This window comes from Petaurus breviceps, unplaced genomic scaffold, assembly GCF_028583685.1.
Source record: "Petaurus breviceps papuanus isolate PSGF00001 unplaced genomic scaffold, PetGlider_PUasm1.0 177, whole genome shotgun sequence".
Classification (NCBI taxonomy): domain Eukaryota; kingdom Metazoa; phylum Chordata; class Mammalia; order Diprotodontia; family Petauridae; genus Petaurus; species Petaurus breviceps.
The window spans coordinates 5,870,282-5,889,080 of NW_027185776.1; the positions used below are offsets into that span (position 1 = coordinate 5,870,282).

General features: G+C 40.7%; 1 protein-coding gene across 2 annotated transcripts in view; it reads right to left on the minus strand.

Moving 5' to 3' along the window:
• RIN3 (Ras and Rab interactor 3) overlaps window positions 1–18,799 on the minus strand; it is a 168,241-nt gene that overhangs the window by 109,839 nt on the left and 39,603 nt on the right. For both annotated transcript variants that reach the window (XM_069086047.1, XM_069086046.1), the window contains one exon: window positions 3,315–3,537. In XM_069086047.1, coding sequence (XP_068942148.1) covers window positions 3,315–3,362 — 48 coding nt within the window. In that variant the 5' untranslated portion in view covers window positions 3,363–3,537. The remainder of the gene's footprint in view (window positions 1–3,314; window positions 3,538–18,799) is intronic.

Sequence of the window (18,799 nt, forward strand, 5' to 3'; positions counted from 1 at the left end):
AAAATAAGCCCTCCCCTTACTGTGTAAGATTCCTCTAAAATAAGCCCTCCCCCGAAAATAAGCCCTATTGAGATTGCTACTGTAGTGAAGGTGATCCCCTGCGCTACACGCTACATTACGGTACCCTCTGTATGCACCGTTCCCCCCCCCTTGAAATGCACGCTGCGCTCCGAGCTGCATCCAATCAGAGCTGCAGCAGTGAGAGCATCATCCTGTTCTTCCCCAGTGATTTGCTGATTGAATAAAGGTACATTTTTTTTGTTCACATTTACCTGTTTATTAAAATTGCTGTCAATGTTCATTAAAATAAGCCCTCCCCTGAAAATAAGCCCTCTGGTGTTTTTCTGTCCAAAAAAAATATAATAAGACAGTGTCTTATTATCGGGGAAACATGGTACCTAGGGAGACAGCTAGGCTTGTGAGTATTTGTTTGTGGGAAGGCTAAAGGATGGTATGACTCTTTGTGGTGTTATGGTGTATTAACTTCTTTGATGGATTTGACTTTCTGATCTGGGGATTCACTTTTCTGGTGTCTGAGTAAATGTTTTGCTTCTGTCTTCTATATGGAAAGTCTGTTATATTTTGCAATTGAGAACCATGCCAGCATATTTACAATCACCACTGGCGCAGTGAACATTGTGTTGGTACTACAGTAAGTGATTTGGTCTCTGTGAGCACCAGTTTTCTCACCTGAAAACTCCAGGTAATACTTATGCTACTTACCCCACAGGGTTGCACTATGGAATTAGGAGTCATTCTTATTATATGCTTAATTTTCCCAACTTGATTATAAGCTCCTTTTGGGCAGCAGTTTGTGTCTTACTAAGTGGCACAATGGATAGAGCGCTGGGTTTGGAATCAGGAAGATGTAAATTCAAATCTAGCATCACACACTTTACTAGCTGTGTAACCCTGGGTAAGTCACTTAACCTGCTTTGTCTCAGTTTCTTCAACTGCAAAATGGAGATAAGCACAGTACCTGCTTCCCAGGATTGTTGTGAGGATCAAATGAGATAATATTTGCACAGTGCCTGGCACAGAGTAGGTGCTATATAAATGAATATTCCCTCCCTACTAATTTTTGTGTTTTTTATGGTACCTAGCACATTGTAGGTGTTTAATAAACTATTTTTTGAATGAATGAATTTCTATAATTCCAACTGATGCTGTCTTTGCTGTGGCCAACACTTCTGCTGTCAGAGAGAATGTGAAAAGGAGAGACAATCCTTCTGGTTTCTTGTCAGTACGTGTGAGGAAACCAAGGGGATAGACCATTAGATTTTGTGTCGGGAAGACCTGAGTTCAAATCCTGTCTCTCATGCTTATAGCTGAATGAATTATTTAATCTATACTTACAACTTGAAGATGATAGGACAGTTCTGTGGTGGCACAGTGGATTGGCACTAGGCCTGGAGTAAGGAAGACCTGAATTCAAATTTGACCTCAGACGCTTACTAGCTGTGTTACTCTGGACAATTAACTGTTTGCCTCAGTTTCCTCATCTGTAAAATGAGCTGAAGAAGGAAATGGCAAACCAGTCCAGTATCTCTGCCAAGAAAACCCCAAATAGGGTCACAAGGAGTTGGACAAGGCTGAAAAATGACTGAACGATGAAATGATAATGATAATTTCTATAGTACTCACCTTAGTAAATAGCTCAAATGAGATAATGAATAGTGTTTTATAAACTATAATAACTAACTTTTTATTTAATAATAATCTTACCATCTTTGGATAAAAGATGGAAGGAGCTGTTTGCTGGTCTTAGAATACCTGGTTTCATATGTGGGCTCTAACATTTAGCAGGCAGCTAGGAGGCACAGTGGATAGAGTCCCTGGAGGCAGGGAGACCTGAGCTCACAAGTCCTGCCTCAGGCACTTATTAGCTCTGTGACCCTGGGTAAGCTGCTTAACCTGTCTTCCTCAGTTTCCTCACTTGTAAAATGGGAATAACATCCTCTACTTCCCAGTCTTATTTTGAAGATAAAATGAATTAATATTTGTAAAGTGCTCTCTAAACCCTAAGGCATTACATAAATGCAAGCTGTTATTAATATGATTATCATATTGGCCTAAACCTCAGTTTCTTCATTATGTAAAATGAGGATAGTTCAACATTATAAGGAAAGTAGTTTGCAAACCTTAAAGTACTATAGACATGTGAGTTGTTATTGTGATTGCTATTATTCCAGCTGCATTGACTTCCTTCCCCAGTAGGAGCCAGAGGGGTGTGGTTTTTCCAGGCCACATTACAATAATGTGCTCCCAGTCCTTCTCCTTCCCAAGGCACAGATCTCATATTCCTACAGATACTTACGGAGGGCTATTCTTGGACAGATCTGCAGAATGTTCCTTGCACACTTCCCCCTAATGCTCCCCAATGTTTCCCAAGAAGAACTTGGGAAATGAACTTCTTCTGCTTCAAAACCCATCATTTTGGAAAACTCTGTGCTGCTTTTTCATGCCCAGGATGAAAGGACTAATTTTACCCCGATCTTCATGAGTGGGGAGGATTAGCAGGCAATGCCCTAGCTCAGGCAATTGGGCAGAAACCTCTGATTTTATTTTCCAAACTGAGTCAACTTCTCTACTTAGAGCCTTGAGCTCATCCCCTCCAGAAGATTGTCCCATTGATAATTTTTCTTTCTCTCCTTCCCTCCCTCTCTTTGTCTCTGTCTTTCTCTTTTTCTCTGTCTCTGCCTCCCTCTTCTCCCCTTCCCCTTTCTATTTTTAGCTCTTTATTTTCATATATAAACCTGCTCAGGTCAGTTATATTCTTTTTTTCCCCCCTAGTCTTTGTTATTGCTGTAATTTCACCTTGTTTATTTGCTATTTTGTAGATTTCGTTTTTTGCCCTCTTTATTTTATTCCAAGTTATGAAAGGATTATTTAATTTTTTTATTCTTTCCAAAGAACCAGCTTCATTTCTATAGTCTTATTTTTCCAAATTACCAGTTTCACTGCTACTGCTGCTATTACTACTACTACCTATGGGGGTGAAGTGACTCCTCCTGACTCCAGGGCTTATGCTCTATCCACTGTGCTACCTAGGTGCCCCTAGAGATAATAAAAAACACAAAACCTTTGCTTGACTTCACCCTCTCCTCACGCTATCATTCTATATTTCTCCTCCCTTTTGTAGCCAAACTCCCAGAAAGTATTGGCTGTTCTCACGGCCCCCATTTTCTCATCACTCCTTTCCCATCCAGGTCAATACTCCTTTGGCAATGCTCTAGTGTGTCAATATCCTTGCTAAAATGTGACACCCAGAACAGAACACAGATGATTAGTATCAATCATGAATCCCAACTCACCCCAGTTGTTTCGCCTTGCAGGATTTGAGCTGCCTTGTCCTGGTCCATGTCCAGCTGCAGCCAGACTGGGCAGGTAGCAATAAGCTTCTCGAGAACACTAATTCCTCGGGGAAGGCGATTCTTCAGGGCAGCTGACCAAAGGGACTCAGTGTCTGCTTCCTCTTCTTCATCTTCCTCATCTGTCTTCTCTTCTTTCTCTCCTTGTCCAATATCTGGAATAGGACTGAAGGGACAAAAGAAAGTGATCATTGCAAAGGTAGACATCCTAAGGGGGAATTGGTGATAAATTAAAAAAAAAAAAAGGATTAGAAATATCACTCCTTAGTTCTCAATGTTTTTCTGTAGCAATGACTATCTTTATTGTTACTCTTCCAGTGATTTGGTAGTGCCTGACATTTTATAATCCCATGAACATAGTACATGGAGTTTTCTGGGCAAAAATACTGGAATAGTTTGCCATTTCCTTTTTCTGATGTGTCTCCATTTTATAGAAGAGGAACTGAGGCAAATAGGGGTTAAGGGACTTGCCTAGGGTCACACAGCTAGTAAGTATCTGAGGAGTCTGGGTTTGAACTCAGATATTCCTGACTCCTGACCCAGTGCCCTATCCATTGCACCACCTAACTGCCCCCTTGAGCTATGATTATCTTCTAATAAATAGCTCCAAGTCCCATTAATTAGTTCTTATGTTTTTGAATAGTGTTTTACCTAGATTATCTCTGATTCCAGTAATAACCTTCTAATGTAGGGATTATTACACCCATTTTATAGACAAGGAAAATGAGGTTTAGAGAGATTAAGTTACTTGTGTAAAGTCACAGAGTAAGGACCTGTCAGAGCTGAAACCCAAATTTTCTGAATGTTTTCCCACGATGCCACCTTTCTAATTACAGCAGCCTCCTCCCAGAGAAGCTGGATTAATCACTGTATTAACATTGTTTGGTACATAAGTAGTTTCCTTACTTCCTTAGAAACTTAAAAACAAGTGCTCCCATCCAGGAAAGACTTGATGTTTATCTTGTTCCAGCTTGGCCCCAGGGATACTCACTCCCCCACAGGGCATGGGGGCCATTGCCCGAAGCCTGGGACTAACCTGTACTTTTATGCCATTGGAACTGAATCTGTGCCAAGTGACCTGACCTTGTCACAAGCTTTTTGCCCAGGCTGCCTAGTCAGGACTGAGAGCACTCTTCTTTTATAACAAAAGAAAGCAATGTCAGGGAATATGATTCCACTCTTGCTCCAAATGTATCTTCAGTTTCCTGAAGAGACTATGGGAGGCAACAGCAGTGGAAACAGTGTTGAATAATGAGAAGAACACTGGGCTGAGAGTCAAGAGACCTAGGTGCTGGTTCTGGGTCTGCTGTTTTCCTGTCTGAGTGGAACAGGAAACTCTGTACCCTCTGTGAAGACTTATCAGAGTGAGAGAGAATTGAGAATTATCTCGAAGCCAGAGACAGACCTTTTCTAAGACTAGACAGACCTGAGTCCTGGGTTTCCTAAGAAATTACACAACTCAGGACCCTTTAGGGGCCTCTCAAGTCTTCTCTGTAAAAAGTAGGGGCTGAACTAGTAGAGCTTGATTCTGTGTCACTGTAATTCTACTAAGCCTGCCTAGGGAGGGCTATCATAGGCTTTCTCCTCTGGCCTCTGCTGGTGAAGGCAGATTTCCTCATCTGCCTGGATAGAAGGATGATACTAATGTGTTAACATGGTGTGGTATAGGTTCTCTGACCACAGAGACACATGCTTGACTCTGTGGGAACCACATGCATATCTGAACCTCAAACTCCACAGGAGGCCAGAGATAAATGGAAAGGCAGGGCACAAGGCTGAGCTGATGTTGTTTACAACTTCAGGACCTCCTCTACAAGTCCTAAGAAGCGCCCCTTAGTTTCTCCTATGAGCTGGGATGCTTTTACCTGTGAGCAAAGGAATTTTTGCACACGTGTCAAGCTCATTTGACCCTTACAACAAACCCATAAGGTAGGCAGGTTAAGTACTGTTGAGATTTGGATCTAGGGGTGCGAGACCCCAAATACCAACACACCGGGTCCTGCTGAATGAATTCAACTCAAGTCTTCTCTCAGCCAAAGTAAAACAAAATTTATTAAAGATTTGTCATGATGGGTAGACGCTTAAGGAGTCTAAATATCTGTGATGACAAGCAGGTCTGACACAGGGAGTGTCTGTACTAGATTACCCTCAGTCTCTTCACAGAGGCAAGAGGGATCTTCTATACAGATCTATACAGGGTGGTCTAGAGGAGGACTTTAGGGAGGGTCTTGAGGAGGAGTCTAAGGAGGATCTTGGACCAGATTTAGGTCAGACTCCAGGAATGGGATTAAGGGTGGGAAACAGCTGAAGACTATCTGGAGGTGGCAGACAATGGAGGGCCAGGCTAGTTTAAGGGTAACAGATTTGGGTATAGATATTTTGTTAGGATCAAGGGTGGGAAGTAGCTAGACTATGGAGGGCTAGCCTAGGTTAAGAGTAACAGAGATTTGGGCCTGGCAATAATGAAAGGCTTATGGCCTCAGGCAAATGCCTTATCAAGTGGGAAGATTCAATCAGAGTTCTAGAGGTTTGCCAGAGCCTTTTCCCCATTAGTACTAGGAGACCCATTCTGCAGAGGAGGAAGCAGGTTGAGCAGTTAAGTGACTTGCCTGAGTTCCCAAGAGTAGTAAGTGGTAGAGACAGACACAAAATATACCACAGCTATGTATGTATGGGTATAGAAATTGGTATAAGTTGTGAAAAATGATTTTTTTTAGTAATCATTATCTTAGAAACTTAAAGCTTTCCCCCCTATTCTTCCAAAGTTCAGTTTCTTCTTCAGGACATTACTGGTAATGAGATTTCATTGAGTCTCCTAATCCAGGTCAAAACCCAACCCAAACTCAGGAGTAGTTTAATCAAAGGTACTGAACTCCATTGTGTTCTACACTGACTTGGGTGGAGACAGATTCTTCTGTCTAGATAGCCCAAGGCTGGAATTGATCAAGTATGGTTGGGGGGGAGGGATCTGATAGAAGATATATTTCCTCTGTCTGGAGGTAAAATGATGATGGGGTGATATTCCCTGTTGAAAAGGTATGTAAACTGTGCACCCCAACCCGCAAATGGGCTCAGCCTTTGACTACAGCTCTGCACGCATGCTCTCAACCTGAGAGAAATAAAAATATGGACTCAGACAGCCTAATTCATTTGTCTTTCTGGAGGTTAACAGTATAAACACTCATGTACATATGCAATGCATTATATGCATATGTAGGTGTACAAAAGTCTTAGTGCAGTCAAAAGCTTTATCATTTGGGACTAATACTAAACTGCACGAAGTCTTTTGGGACTTTTGGGAAACCCTGTATATTTGTATCTGCAGAACTAGCTAAAATTTCCAGTACAAATATATTTGTAGTTGTAATAATAATAGCTGTAATGTACATTATGCTTTGAAATTTACAAAGCACTTTACATATGTTTTCTCATTTTAGCTTTACAACAACCGTGAGAAGCATTAACTACAGGTATTATTTCCATTTTACAAATGAGGAAATTGAGAGAAACAAAATGACTGACTTGTGGTCACCCAGCTAGGAAGTATGATTTGAATATAAGTGATCCTGGCTTCAAAGCCAGTGTTCTTTCTACTAAGCTGGGTTTCTATTAAAACTGATACCAATACTAATATATATTAGGAAGACTGGGGATAAAACAAGGTATTCATTACCAAGAGGTAAATGGCTTAGGGTACAAATGAAACATGCATACCATTTATATATATATATATATATATATATATATATATATATATATATATATACACACACACATATATGTGTGTGGGCAGAAAGTCATTGGGGGAATTTATTTTGCTTAATTATTATTATTTTTTGCTTTTTGGAGCAGGGAAGGTAGGGCAATTGGTGTTAAGTGACTTGCCCAAGGTCACACGACTAGTTTTGTGTTAAGTGTCTGAGGCTGGATTTGAACTTGGGTCCTTCTGACTCCAAGGCCAGTGCTCTATTCAATGTACCACCCAGGTGCCCCCATTTTTTAAAAAATAAAGACATAGGGGGTGCTACAGATGTGAAATGTTGTTATGAACTTTCAGACAGGGTCACTGTATCATTAGTTTTACTTAACTGTTTTGCTTTGTTATAGAAGACCTGGAGAAGTGGAAGGAATCTGTAAATGTGTTTAATGTAAAAACAAAACTCATCAATAAAACTGAAAGTATAAAAAGAAATACTTATGACTTCACAGGACAGCTGAAAGGGTTTTGGGGGTACTCAGGGATCCCTGGGCCATACTTTGGAACCTCTGGTATAGATCAAACCCCATCCACACCTTCTCATTTTGTGTGACTCTTGTCTGTGTCCTTTCTATGACTGTTCTCTAGAAGATCTGCCTACCCAGTGTTCTTGAGACCATTCTTTGAGTTGTCTTGAACTTTACAAATGGCCAGGGCAAAACTCTGCCCTTCTGTCTACCCTTAGTCTTACATTTGACTGACCTCATTTTCTGTCATCTATATAGTGACTATCTTTATGGATGAGTCATTGTTGGGAATATGTCGTCCCTGTTTCCCACACGGGGATTTCCATTGACTCTTGAGGGTGTATATATTTTTCATTCTCCTGAGATTGTGTTGTTCCATGATTCATAGCCATATAGTATCATAATTACTGTCATTCCCTATAGATGGTGAACTCCTGTTTATAGATGGCATCATGATAGTTGCATGCAAACCCAGAATACTACAGGGATTTCTCAAGAAAAACTATGGTTATTCAGGATTGGCCTTGGTACTCACCTGGGAAAAAACAAGTCTATAAAAAATGTATTTTTTTTTTTGTATTATGAAATGTAGTTAGGTGAGTGGCACCCTGTACATTTTTAAATGCTCTAAAAATGTGAATTGTTATCACTAAAGAGGAAGTTCCTAACAGGTAGGATGATGACATATTATCTCACATTATATTTTCAACTTTCTCTCCATACCTTACATATATTCTTGCAAATGGAAGGAGCACAAAAAGGATTTGCTGAATGAATAAACAAATTAAACCTACAACTTCCCTTTATATTTAAACTCCAATCTCAGAGGTTTGTTGGGTACATACACACTGGCAACTTCCATTAGCAGTGGTGACCTTTGTTAATGAGCAGGCTGCTTGCCACAAAGTAATGAGCCTCCTCTCACAGAGCCTCCCCTGGAAACAATAATAGTTTCAGGACAATTTTCCCTTCCGCTCACAAGTAATGAAACAATTGTCTCATGCAGGCAATAAAACTCCATGAGGTTTGAAGAATTAGGCTAGAGTCTAGGAAAAGAAAGGTCGATCCAAAACACTTCATTATGAAAAGTGACTCAGGAAAACACTATCCCCTGGGTCTTATGGTGTAAATCCCAGACTCTGGTACTCTCCCATATTTTTAGGATTTGTCCATGGAAGATTTTCTAATCAGTTCTCAGAAGAAATGAAGAGATTGACATCTTCCATGGTTAAAATATACAGTGGTGGTACCCCCTGTCCCAGGCATCTTATTCAACTTCGTGAAAGGAGGAAAGCCCAGTTTCCTAGGTAGGATGGGAGCATGGAAGAGGCAGTTGTGTGAAAAGAGTGAAATAAGCTGGCATCTTGGGGGCGATGGAATCTAGGTCAGTGGCTAAACCTGCTTCAAAGGAAAGAGAGGCAATGGCCCAACTATAAATGGATCTGATCCATTGTCTGTCATCTCTAGGCAGCCTTCAGCTATTTCCCACCCTTAATCTCATTACTAGAGTCTGACCTTAGTGCTATCAAGATCCTCCTTAGACTCCTCAAGACCCTCCCCAAACTCCTTCTCTAGACCACCCTTAGATCCCTCCCACAATCTGTATTTAAGATCCATCTTTCCTCCATGATGGGGCCCAGAGTAATAGACCACAGACTTATTCTGTGTCAGATTATTCTGGCCCACTTGTCCAATACAGGCGTCACAGAAACTTAGGTTCCTTAAGAGTCTACCCATTAAGGCGAATCTTTAATAAACTTTGCTTTACTTTGACTGAGAGAAGACTTGAGTCAAATTCATTCAACTGGCATGTTGATATCTTGGGGTCTTGAGCACCCCTAAATTCTAAACCTCAACAGATCCACAAAAGTCATCCTCTTGGCTGCCAACATTAGGCTTCTGAGAAACCAATTCAGAGAAGAACAGAGAGACATGTACCATAATGAGACTTTGAGGTAGGGAACTACTGTTATGAATGTCACTTAATAGACAAGTACAGATTTCTAGGGATACAGAGAGGTCAGGGTTGAGGGGAGAGAGGAAAGAAGAGGTCCTAGGCATCTCCTGCTCTGATCAGTGCTACAAACAGCCTCCTCTGACTTTCTTCCCCCAATGATAACAATTTTTTTGTTGTTTGGTCATTTCAATTGTGTCTGACTCTCAGTGACCCTATTTGGAGTTTTCTTAGCAAAGACACTGGAGTGGTTTGCCATTTCCTTCTCCAAATTAATTTTACAGATGAGGAAACTGAGGCAAACAGGGTTTAAGTGACTTGTCCAGAGTCACACTGCTAATAAATGTCTGAGGGGTCACTAAGAGTTTGGAGATGACTGGAATGACTGAACAACAAAATTATTTTATAAGTTCACAATCTTGAAATAATTTTCTACCTTTTATATTCAATTAGTTGCCAAATCTTGTTGACTCTATCTCTTCAACATTTCTCCTATTTCCTTCAGATCCTTATCATCTCGGAGTGGACTAGTACTATAGCCTCCTATATCAGTCGCCCAGTGTCCAATCCCTTCTTCAATCCACCTTCCACACCCCTGGTAAATTGAGGTAACCCAAGCACAGGTTTGAACATCATTTCCCAACTCAAAAAGCTTCCTTGTTTCTCTTATTGCCCTCATGATAAAATAGACTCCTTTATACGGCTTTCAAAGTCTTTCACAATTTGACTTCAACCTGTTTTTCTGACACTGACCTACTTGATGGTTCCTGCGTCTGCTCTCCCACCTGTATACCAGCAAAACTCTTCACCTCTGACTCTTGGAGTCTCTAGTTAGTGCTTTTCAAAAGTCAGGGGTCAGTTAAGGGGCTGATGAAGCACTAAAAGGCCACAGACTTTCCCAAACTGCCCAGGCCCTGGTGATCAACTGAGGGATCCTGCTCATCTTAGTATAATTCCTTCAACTGTCCTTTAGTTGTGGCCCTCTGCCCCAACCCTGCCTTTCCTTTTCTGTGCCTGGCTCACCTCAGGCTACTGGCCACTCCTCCGTCCCATCCAGATTTTCTTAGTCTTTTTCTGTATAAAAGTACCAATCTTAGCCCCTCATTAAATCAGGCAGATTTCTTGGGAATATCGCCTGCCTAGCTGGTGTTATAATAAAACCTTACTACTCTGAAAGGTTTTTGTGGCCAAATTCTTCCAAGGCAGGCTTCCCCCGCCAATACTCTTACATTTCAGGATTCCTAGCACCCCAAACCCCAACAAGGCAACATCCTACAAGAGATCTTGCTTGATTCTCCCCACCACAAAATTACTCTGTAATTACTGATGAGGTTCAGTGTGTGCCCCAAAATGTTTGGGGTGCACGGTTGTTTCAAAAGAATTCACTCAGGCTGTCTCCAAATCAGTAAAGGCTTTTATTGAGGGTAATCCACAACACAATATACCAAGCAGGGTCCCCTGCCCCTTAAAGGAGACAAAGCTTAAGGGAAACTCCAGCTTAAATGGGGGGGTGGCAGCCCCCCCCCAATGGAGAGAGGGTTTAAAGGAGATGGGTCCTTAAAGGAGACCCGAGCTTAAGGGGGACACCCTTTGATTAAGGAAGACACCTGAGTAAGGGAGATGTCTGAGTAAGAGGGATGCCGCCCCACTGAAGAAGGAACCCCCTCTCCCCTCAGCCAGGAGAGGCTAGGGATACTTATAGAATAAAACCTGTGGGTGGGGAGATGAGGTGAACAGAGACACATAGGCAAAGGAAGGGTGGGGGAGATGACAATAGGTTCATAGTTTTGGTATTAACTATTCCATTGTTCACCCTAGTTGTGTGTAGAGAGCCCCCCTTCCCCCACCTTAGTTTCATTGATCAGCCTACTTTAGTCTCACTGTCTCCTAAAGTGACTTTAGATGGTACTTGAGATAATGGGCTTCAAGGACCACTCTATTTGAATTTCATCATTTCCCCTCTCAAGAAGTAGATACCCAAATTCATTTGGGAAAAAAGGCAAGGATCATGCATTCCTCATCAATTGCCCTGTTAAGTATTTTATATTAATGTTACTGTACACCCATTGTCTTAACTCCAGTAGAATGTAAACTCTTTGAAAGTAAGGACTGTTTGGATTTAGTTTTCAAATATTATACTAAGTGCCTAGTTCAGAGTTTAGGACATACAGGGTGCTTAATAAATACATACTGAATTAAAATGAGTGGGTTTATTCAGCCTTCACCAAGTACCACAAAAATGCCCTACTCATTCAAGTATCTGTACTTTTTGTTTGTTCTGGCCTTATTCTTTAGTCATTGCTGACTCTTTGTGACTCTGTGGACCATACTGTCCATGGAGTCTTCTTGGCAAAGATTCAGGAGCTGGTTGCCATTTCCTTCTCTGGTAGATCAAGGCAAGCACAGGTTAAGTGATTTGCCTAGGGTCACACAACTAGAAAGTGTGTAAGGCTGGATTTAAACTCAGATTTCCTTGACTCCAGGCCCAGTGCTCTCCCTGTCTACTGGGCCATCTAGATGCTTCCTTATTCTGCTCTACCAGTCTGGAATGTCCTTCTCTTAAATGTTACCTTCTCCAGGATCCTACCTGGCTATAATGACTTGTTATCTTTAGTCTTCATATGATACTTGGTTTTGGTTCAATTCAATAAACATTTATCATGTGCCTACTTTGTTCATAGCACGGTTCAAATGAAATGAAAATGGGAAAAAAGTTAAAATAGTCTCTGCCTCAAGAAGCATACATTGTGAACTTCCACAGTACTTGAAGTTATAGACTCACTGAGTGCTACAGTTGGAAGGGGCACTGTAATAGTAAAGGAATTTGAAGATTTTCCCTGCCCCTTAATGAACCTCACTTGGAGTCTAACAAGAGAAACTTGCTTAGGGAAGGCTTGATTTTTAGGAAGGCCTCCACCTTTTGTTACTTTGTAGTGAGGTCCTCTGACCCAGGAGAGGGCTATATATATACCCTGAAGTGAGGTTTTGCCTTGGGGCTCACTTATGGGAAGAGTTGTGTGATTTGGCCAGATGAGGCTCCAGGCAGGCGCTGAGCCCCCCCCCCTTTGAAAACCCAGATGTTGGTGCTTCTCTCCCTGGTAACTAACACTGTATGGATAGAATGGTCAGACAGCTAGAAGCCCTGTCTGATGGTCTGTTGAACTGTCTAATTTTCTCTGTCTGTATTTTTTGTCTGCTTGTATTTTCTTAAGTTCAGGGTGCTGACTTTTTCCCCTGAACTAAGTGAATTATATATATATATGTATACACACACACACACACAGGTTTGATTAAAGTAAGATCGTTAACCCTTTTTGAGTTGCTTTCCTTTAGAAAAGCAGATAAAAAAACCTGTGCTAGCAGTCATCCTGGGTATGCTAGTGTGCTTGCTGACACAGACCCTAAGAGATTCTTTTCATAGGCAGCTAGGTAGCACAGTGGATAGAGTGCAGGGCCTGGAGTCAGGAAGACTTGAATTCAAATATGGCCTCAGATACTCACTAGCTTTGTGACCCCGGGCAACTTAACCCTACTTACCTCAGTTCCCTCATCTATAAAATGAGCTGGAGAAGGAAATGGCAAACCACTGCAGTATCTTTGCCAAGAAAACCCCAAACAGGGTCACAAAGAGTTGGACACAACTGAAAAACAACAAATAAGGGATTCTTTGATCCAAAGGTTCTTAAACTTTTTTGTATGTCATGGGTACTTTTGGCAGTCCAGTGAAGACTAGGGGCACCTTCCCAGAATAATGGGTTAAAATGCATAAAATAAAATCCATAGACTTAAAAAGGAAACTGATTCTATTGAAATACAGTTAACAAAATAGTTTACAAACCAAACTCTTGGGCCCCTGGGTAAAGACTCTTTTATCTCGTCCAATTCCATCATTTTAATGGACAAGGATGCTGAGATATAGGAAAGTCTACATCATCAGAGATCAATACTCTCTCTACCACACTTGTCCTAGTCAGTCCCACAGTTTAACTCTCAAATCTATGTTGGATCAGACCTGTGATTTCACTGGTGAAAAGAGAGAAATTCCAGTGAAGAAACTCATCAATACAGTTATACCAGCTATTCAATTAACTGTTCTTAAAGTGACTTACCCAGAGTCAAACAGTTAGTATATACAAATCTTATATATACAAGTGTATACACACACACACAAGTATATACTATATATATATACATATACACACAAGTACATATTATAATATACATAAATACTATATATATACACAAGTATATGTATACACATAAGTATATACTATATACATACACACAAAATACATACAATATATATACACAAGCATATACTATATCTAAGTATTATATATATGCACAAGTAAATACTATATATAAAAATATATACTATATATATACATAAGTATATGTATACACACACACACACAAGTATATATAGTATATACAAGTCAGCAGATCATGAACCCAGATTTTCCAAACTTGGAGGCCAGATCCCTATCCACTGTGCTAAGCTATCTTCTGTTCCTCATCATGTTGTCTCTCCCAACTATAGCTATCTTTCCCCGTCACGGTTTTGATATATTGAGGGTGGGCATAAGAAATGAAAGCAATTTGGGGAGAGTTTTTCAGAAGCCACAGATGACACAGAGCCTATGACCAAATGCTTAACCCAAATATTACAATAAGGTTTCCCACAAAAAATGAAAGAAAAAAAAAAACTCAGACTCCTCTGGTAAAAAGGGAGGGTCAAAAAATTTTACTTGGATTTTTCTGGATTGAGGGGAGTGCCTTGGCAATGTGGAAGGGATAACTATAAATTGAAGGACATGGGAGATTAGGACCATGTCTTATTGACTCTTCATTATGTCCCCCACCAGAGTATATAGGATGTCCCCAAAATCTTAGTGCAGTTTTAATTTTTCCAATTTTTTTAGTGTACTAAGATTTTAGGGACACCCTATTTAGCTCAGCTAGTCAACCTAGCGGGAACTCAAGAAATGTTTGTTGATTGATTGAGGTCAAAGGGCGTGAAAGGGAAGACAGCCGGGAAGGAAAGTTAGTGGGATAAAGGACAGCCAAGTGCTACAGATATGAAGAAATAAACTTCCCTATAGAAACAATGTTATAAAGAGTGATTAAATTCCCAGGCAAGTTTACAAAAGCCTATTTCACTAACAAAGTGTCTGAGCTATAGAAAGACTAAAACTTCCCCCTTTTCCTAAGGAAAAGGTCTTATGAATTTCAATGGGAAACTCATGGAATATGTCCTTTCCCACCCCTGGTAGCTTCCGACTACTTCAGCCTTTCTCCTTCTCCTTCTCCTCCCCCTCCCACCCTCAAACGAATATTGAGAAGAAATTGTTCCTCTCTCTCCACCATTCCAGTATGGTCTGGTCATCTTCAAGTTCAGAAACTTGGGTTAGTTTCCTCAAAAGTGATTGACAAGGCACTGACTGATGCTAATTTAACCAGAATGTCAACTTAACCCTTTGTTTGCATGTTTAAAACATCTTATTATTGATAAAAAGCATTTTCATGCCTTACTTTTTTCTCATAAGAATCCAGCAGGACAAATAGGGAAAGTATCATTACCCATGTTACAGAGGAGAAAACTAAGGCTCACATCAGTGAAGTGACTAGTCCAAAATTACAAAGTTGGTTCGATGATTTTGAATAAAATCAGGGCTTCAGGTGCCAAGTCCAGTATTCTTTCCTGGCACTGAACAGCTTCTCACTATGATATGCTTAAACTGCTAACAGCTATACACCTGGCAAGATAACTGTACCTATGAGGAAGGTGGGCATTTGCCAAGGGCACTCCTTCTTAATGAGTATGTTCATTCAAGAAACCAAAACACTAATCCGAAGTCTGCTTGGTGAACACAAAATTGAACAAGAAATTGTGTATTTAAAAATGTTTACATCTTGGCAACTTCCAAATATGTCCCTCCACCCTGCCTTACCCAGCAAGTTGTTCATTTTAACAAAAATTTTAAAAGAAAAAAGCAATTCAGCAAAAATAATACACCTATGTCTATCAGTATATGTAACAACATTCCATATCTGTAGTATCCCCAACAAACCCTCACTCCTTACATTGCAACAAATAGTGGAAAATGCATTTTCTCCAGAGTTGTCTATTTTAAAAATTCTTTTAGTCAACAAGCATTTATTAAGCGCCTACTATGTTCCAGACCCTGTGCTAAGCATTAAGGATGCAAAGGGCAAGAGACAGTCCTGTGTACAAACAAGCTATATACTGTATAAATTGGAGGTGGTCCACAGCGGGAAGGCACTGTTATTAAGGGGGATCACAAAGACTTCTTGCAGAAGGTAGACCTTTAGCTGAGACTTGAGGGAAGCCAGGAGATGGAGAAGAGAAGGGAGAGAGCTCTAGGCATGGGGGAGAGCAAGTAAAAATGTCCACAGCTGGGAGATTGTTGGAGATAAAGCCAGGAGGACAGCGAAGGCAGGAAGGGGCTTGATTATGGAGGGTGTTAAATGCCAGAGGACTTTAGTTAATAAATATTGATTACTACAATCAAAGCACTATTTTTCCTGGACAGTTCTAGTAACACCCTGATTAATTCTTATTTTACTATCCTATTCTCCACCTTACTTATGACTAGTCCAACCTCCTTACTTTGTTTCCTCATTGGTAAACTGGACATGTCAATACCTGTAATGTCAATTTCACAGGACTGTTGTGAGGACCAAATCAGATAATACATGTAAAGGATTTTACAGAGCCTTTAATAAAGCTCTACTTAAATGCTAGTATAATTATAGTGTTGTGGTTTTAGGAGTGGAGAGATCTTCTAATCTAATCCCTCATTTTACAGATGAGGAAACTGAGGCCCTTAGAAAATGTGGGTCCTACTACTTAGCACATATATGATCTTGATCATGGGTTTCCTCATTCCTGAAATGAGGAGGTTGGACAAGATGATCCTCCCAACTCTAAATCCTATGACTCAGTTTCCCCATGGAGAAAATTTAATATAGTCTCACTAGACATAGGTCTATTAGAATTCCAAGTCAGCCTGCTAAATACTGCTAGAAAATGACCCCATGACTGAGATCTTTTAATACCATTCAATGTGAGTGACATCTCTAGGAAAGAATTTGGGGCACATAGGGGCAAAAAGACTCCTTAAATATCACATAGCATTTTAGCAGTTCATAAGAACATCTTGATAAGAGATCAAGGCTTCAGGACTGAAGCCCTGGCTCCCTCCACCTTTGGGCTGCCCTCAAAGACCAAGCTAGGGGTTTCCTTTGCATATTTGAGTCAGATCTAATGATCTCTACACAAGAAGGTCCCAGATGAGAAGATAGGCAGAAAGGGTTTCAACCTTTGAATTATACCCATCCCTTCAAAGACTCAGGGCCTTGGAAATAGTTTATTTTTTTGTGACTCTGAGCTGCCTACTCTCTGAGAATACATGGCACCAATTTCATACTGAGATTCCAACTTCTGGGTTTCTGTTTTTGGATACGATTGCCAAAGTCCAGGGCTGGGTAACTACAGAGTATTTCTTCTATCTAGGTCAATGTCAGGAGAGCTAGATGGTATGGTGGATAGAGCACAGGGCCTAAATCAGGAAGACTCATTTTCATGAGTTCAAATTCATCCTCAGACACTTATGCTATATGACCCTGGGCAAGACACTTAACCCTGTTTGCCTCAGTTTCCTCATCTGTCAAATAAGCTGGAGAAGGAAACGGCAAACCAATCCAGTATCCTTGCCAAAAAAAAAATCCCAAATGAGGTCATGAAAAGTTGGACATGATTGAAGTTGACTCAACAACCACAAAATGTCCATGCCAGGCTGACAATAGTATTCTCTGGTCCCAGAGGGAGTCACCTACTTTCCCCCCTACCTGGAGTTGATTCTTTTCTTTTTTTTAAGCAATCGGGGTTAAGTAACTTGCTCAAGGTTACAGGCCAGTTATTTCTGGGTGTGGTGCTAAGCATCTGAGCCTGGATTTGATCCCCAGGTCATCCCTACACTGGAGCTGGTGCTCTTACTCACTGAGCCACCTGGCCGTCCTGGAGTTGATTCTAATATGGGAATAAAAATACAACAAACATGTATTAAGTACCTATAGCATGTAGAACCCTCCATAAGATATGGAGATAAGGGGCGGCTAGGTGGCGCAGTGAATAGAGCACAGGCCCTCGAGTCAGGAGTTCCTGAGTTCAAATGTGACCTCAGACACATAATACAAAAAAATACTAGCCATTTGGCTTTGGGCAAGTCACTTAACCCCAATTGCCCTTCAAAAAGCAAATAAAAAAATAAGAGATAAAAAGTTCATTTGAAACTCAGAAAATTTTGTTAAATCCCATCTCAAATGCTATCTCCCACAAACTCTTTCTCCTGATCCCTGATCCTGATCAGTCAGGAGTTTCTTCCACATGTAACATATTATTTTACTTTGTTATCTCCCTAATGCACTCCATAATACTGAGTACAGTGATAATCTGTGTTTGTGTCATCTCTCACTAGACTATAAGCTTTATGTGGGCAGGGACTGTGTCTTACCTAAACTCTGCATCTCACTCAGGGTCTAAAGCACAGTGTTTGTTCCCTTGAGTCCAACAACCTACCTCTCTGTCAGGAAGTAAGTAGTACTTAATGAATTTTTGTTAATTAATTGATCGATAATTTAGCAGTGACAGGAGATCCAATTTTAAAAGAGAGGGTAGCAGGCCAGGTGAGCTGTTTTGTTCTTCTGCTTTTTTCTCCAACCTCAAATGACTTGGCTCAAGTCTCTTTTTCCCTGTAGTTACATGTTGATCTTTCTCCATAGCATTTCCCTACAATCTATATAGGAGCTAAGGGACTGAGCTTTGGCTATACCGAGGCTTTCCAAACTTTCTGTTTGGAAAGACATGACCTTTATCTTCTGCAGACAAATCAATAGATGCTACACCATGCATGGTCCTTTTTTGTTGTTGTTGTTCTGTCTGTTTCAGTTGCGTCCTACTTTTCATGGCACCATTTTTTGGGCAAGGATACTGGAGTGGTTTGCCATTTCTTTCTCTAGCTCATTTGACAGAAGAGGAACTAAGGCAAACAGGGTTAAGTGACTTGCCCAGGGTCACAAGGCTATAATGAATGAATGTTTTTTGCAGAACTATGATTAGAAATTCTGACACCCAGGGGAAAATTAATTTTTTGGGGGGGGGTGGAGATGTCAATACATGCCACCACTGCCACTGATGCTACACGGTAGGATCCCAGGCAAATCAGAA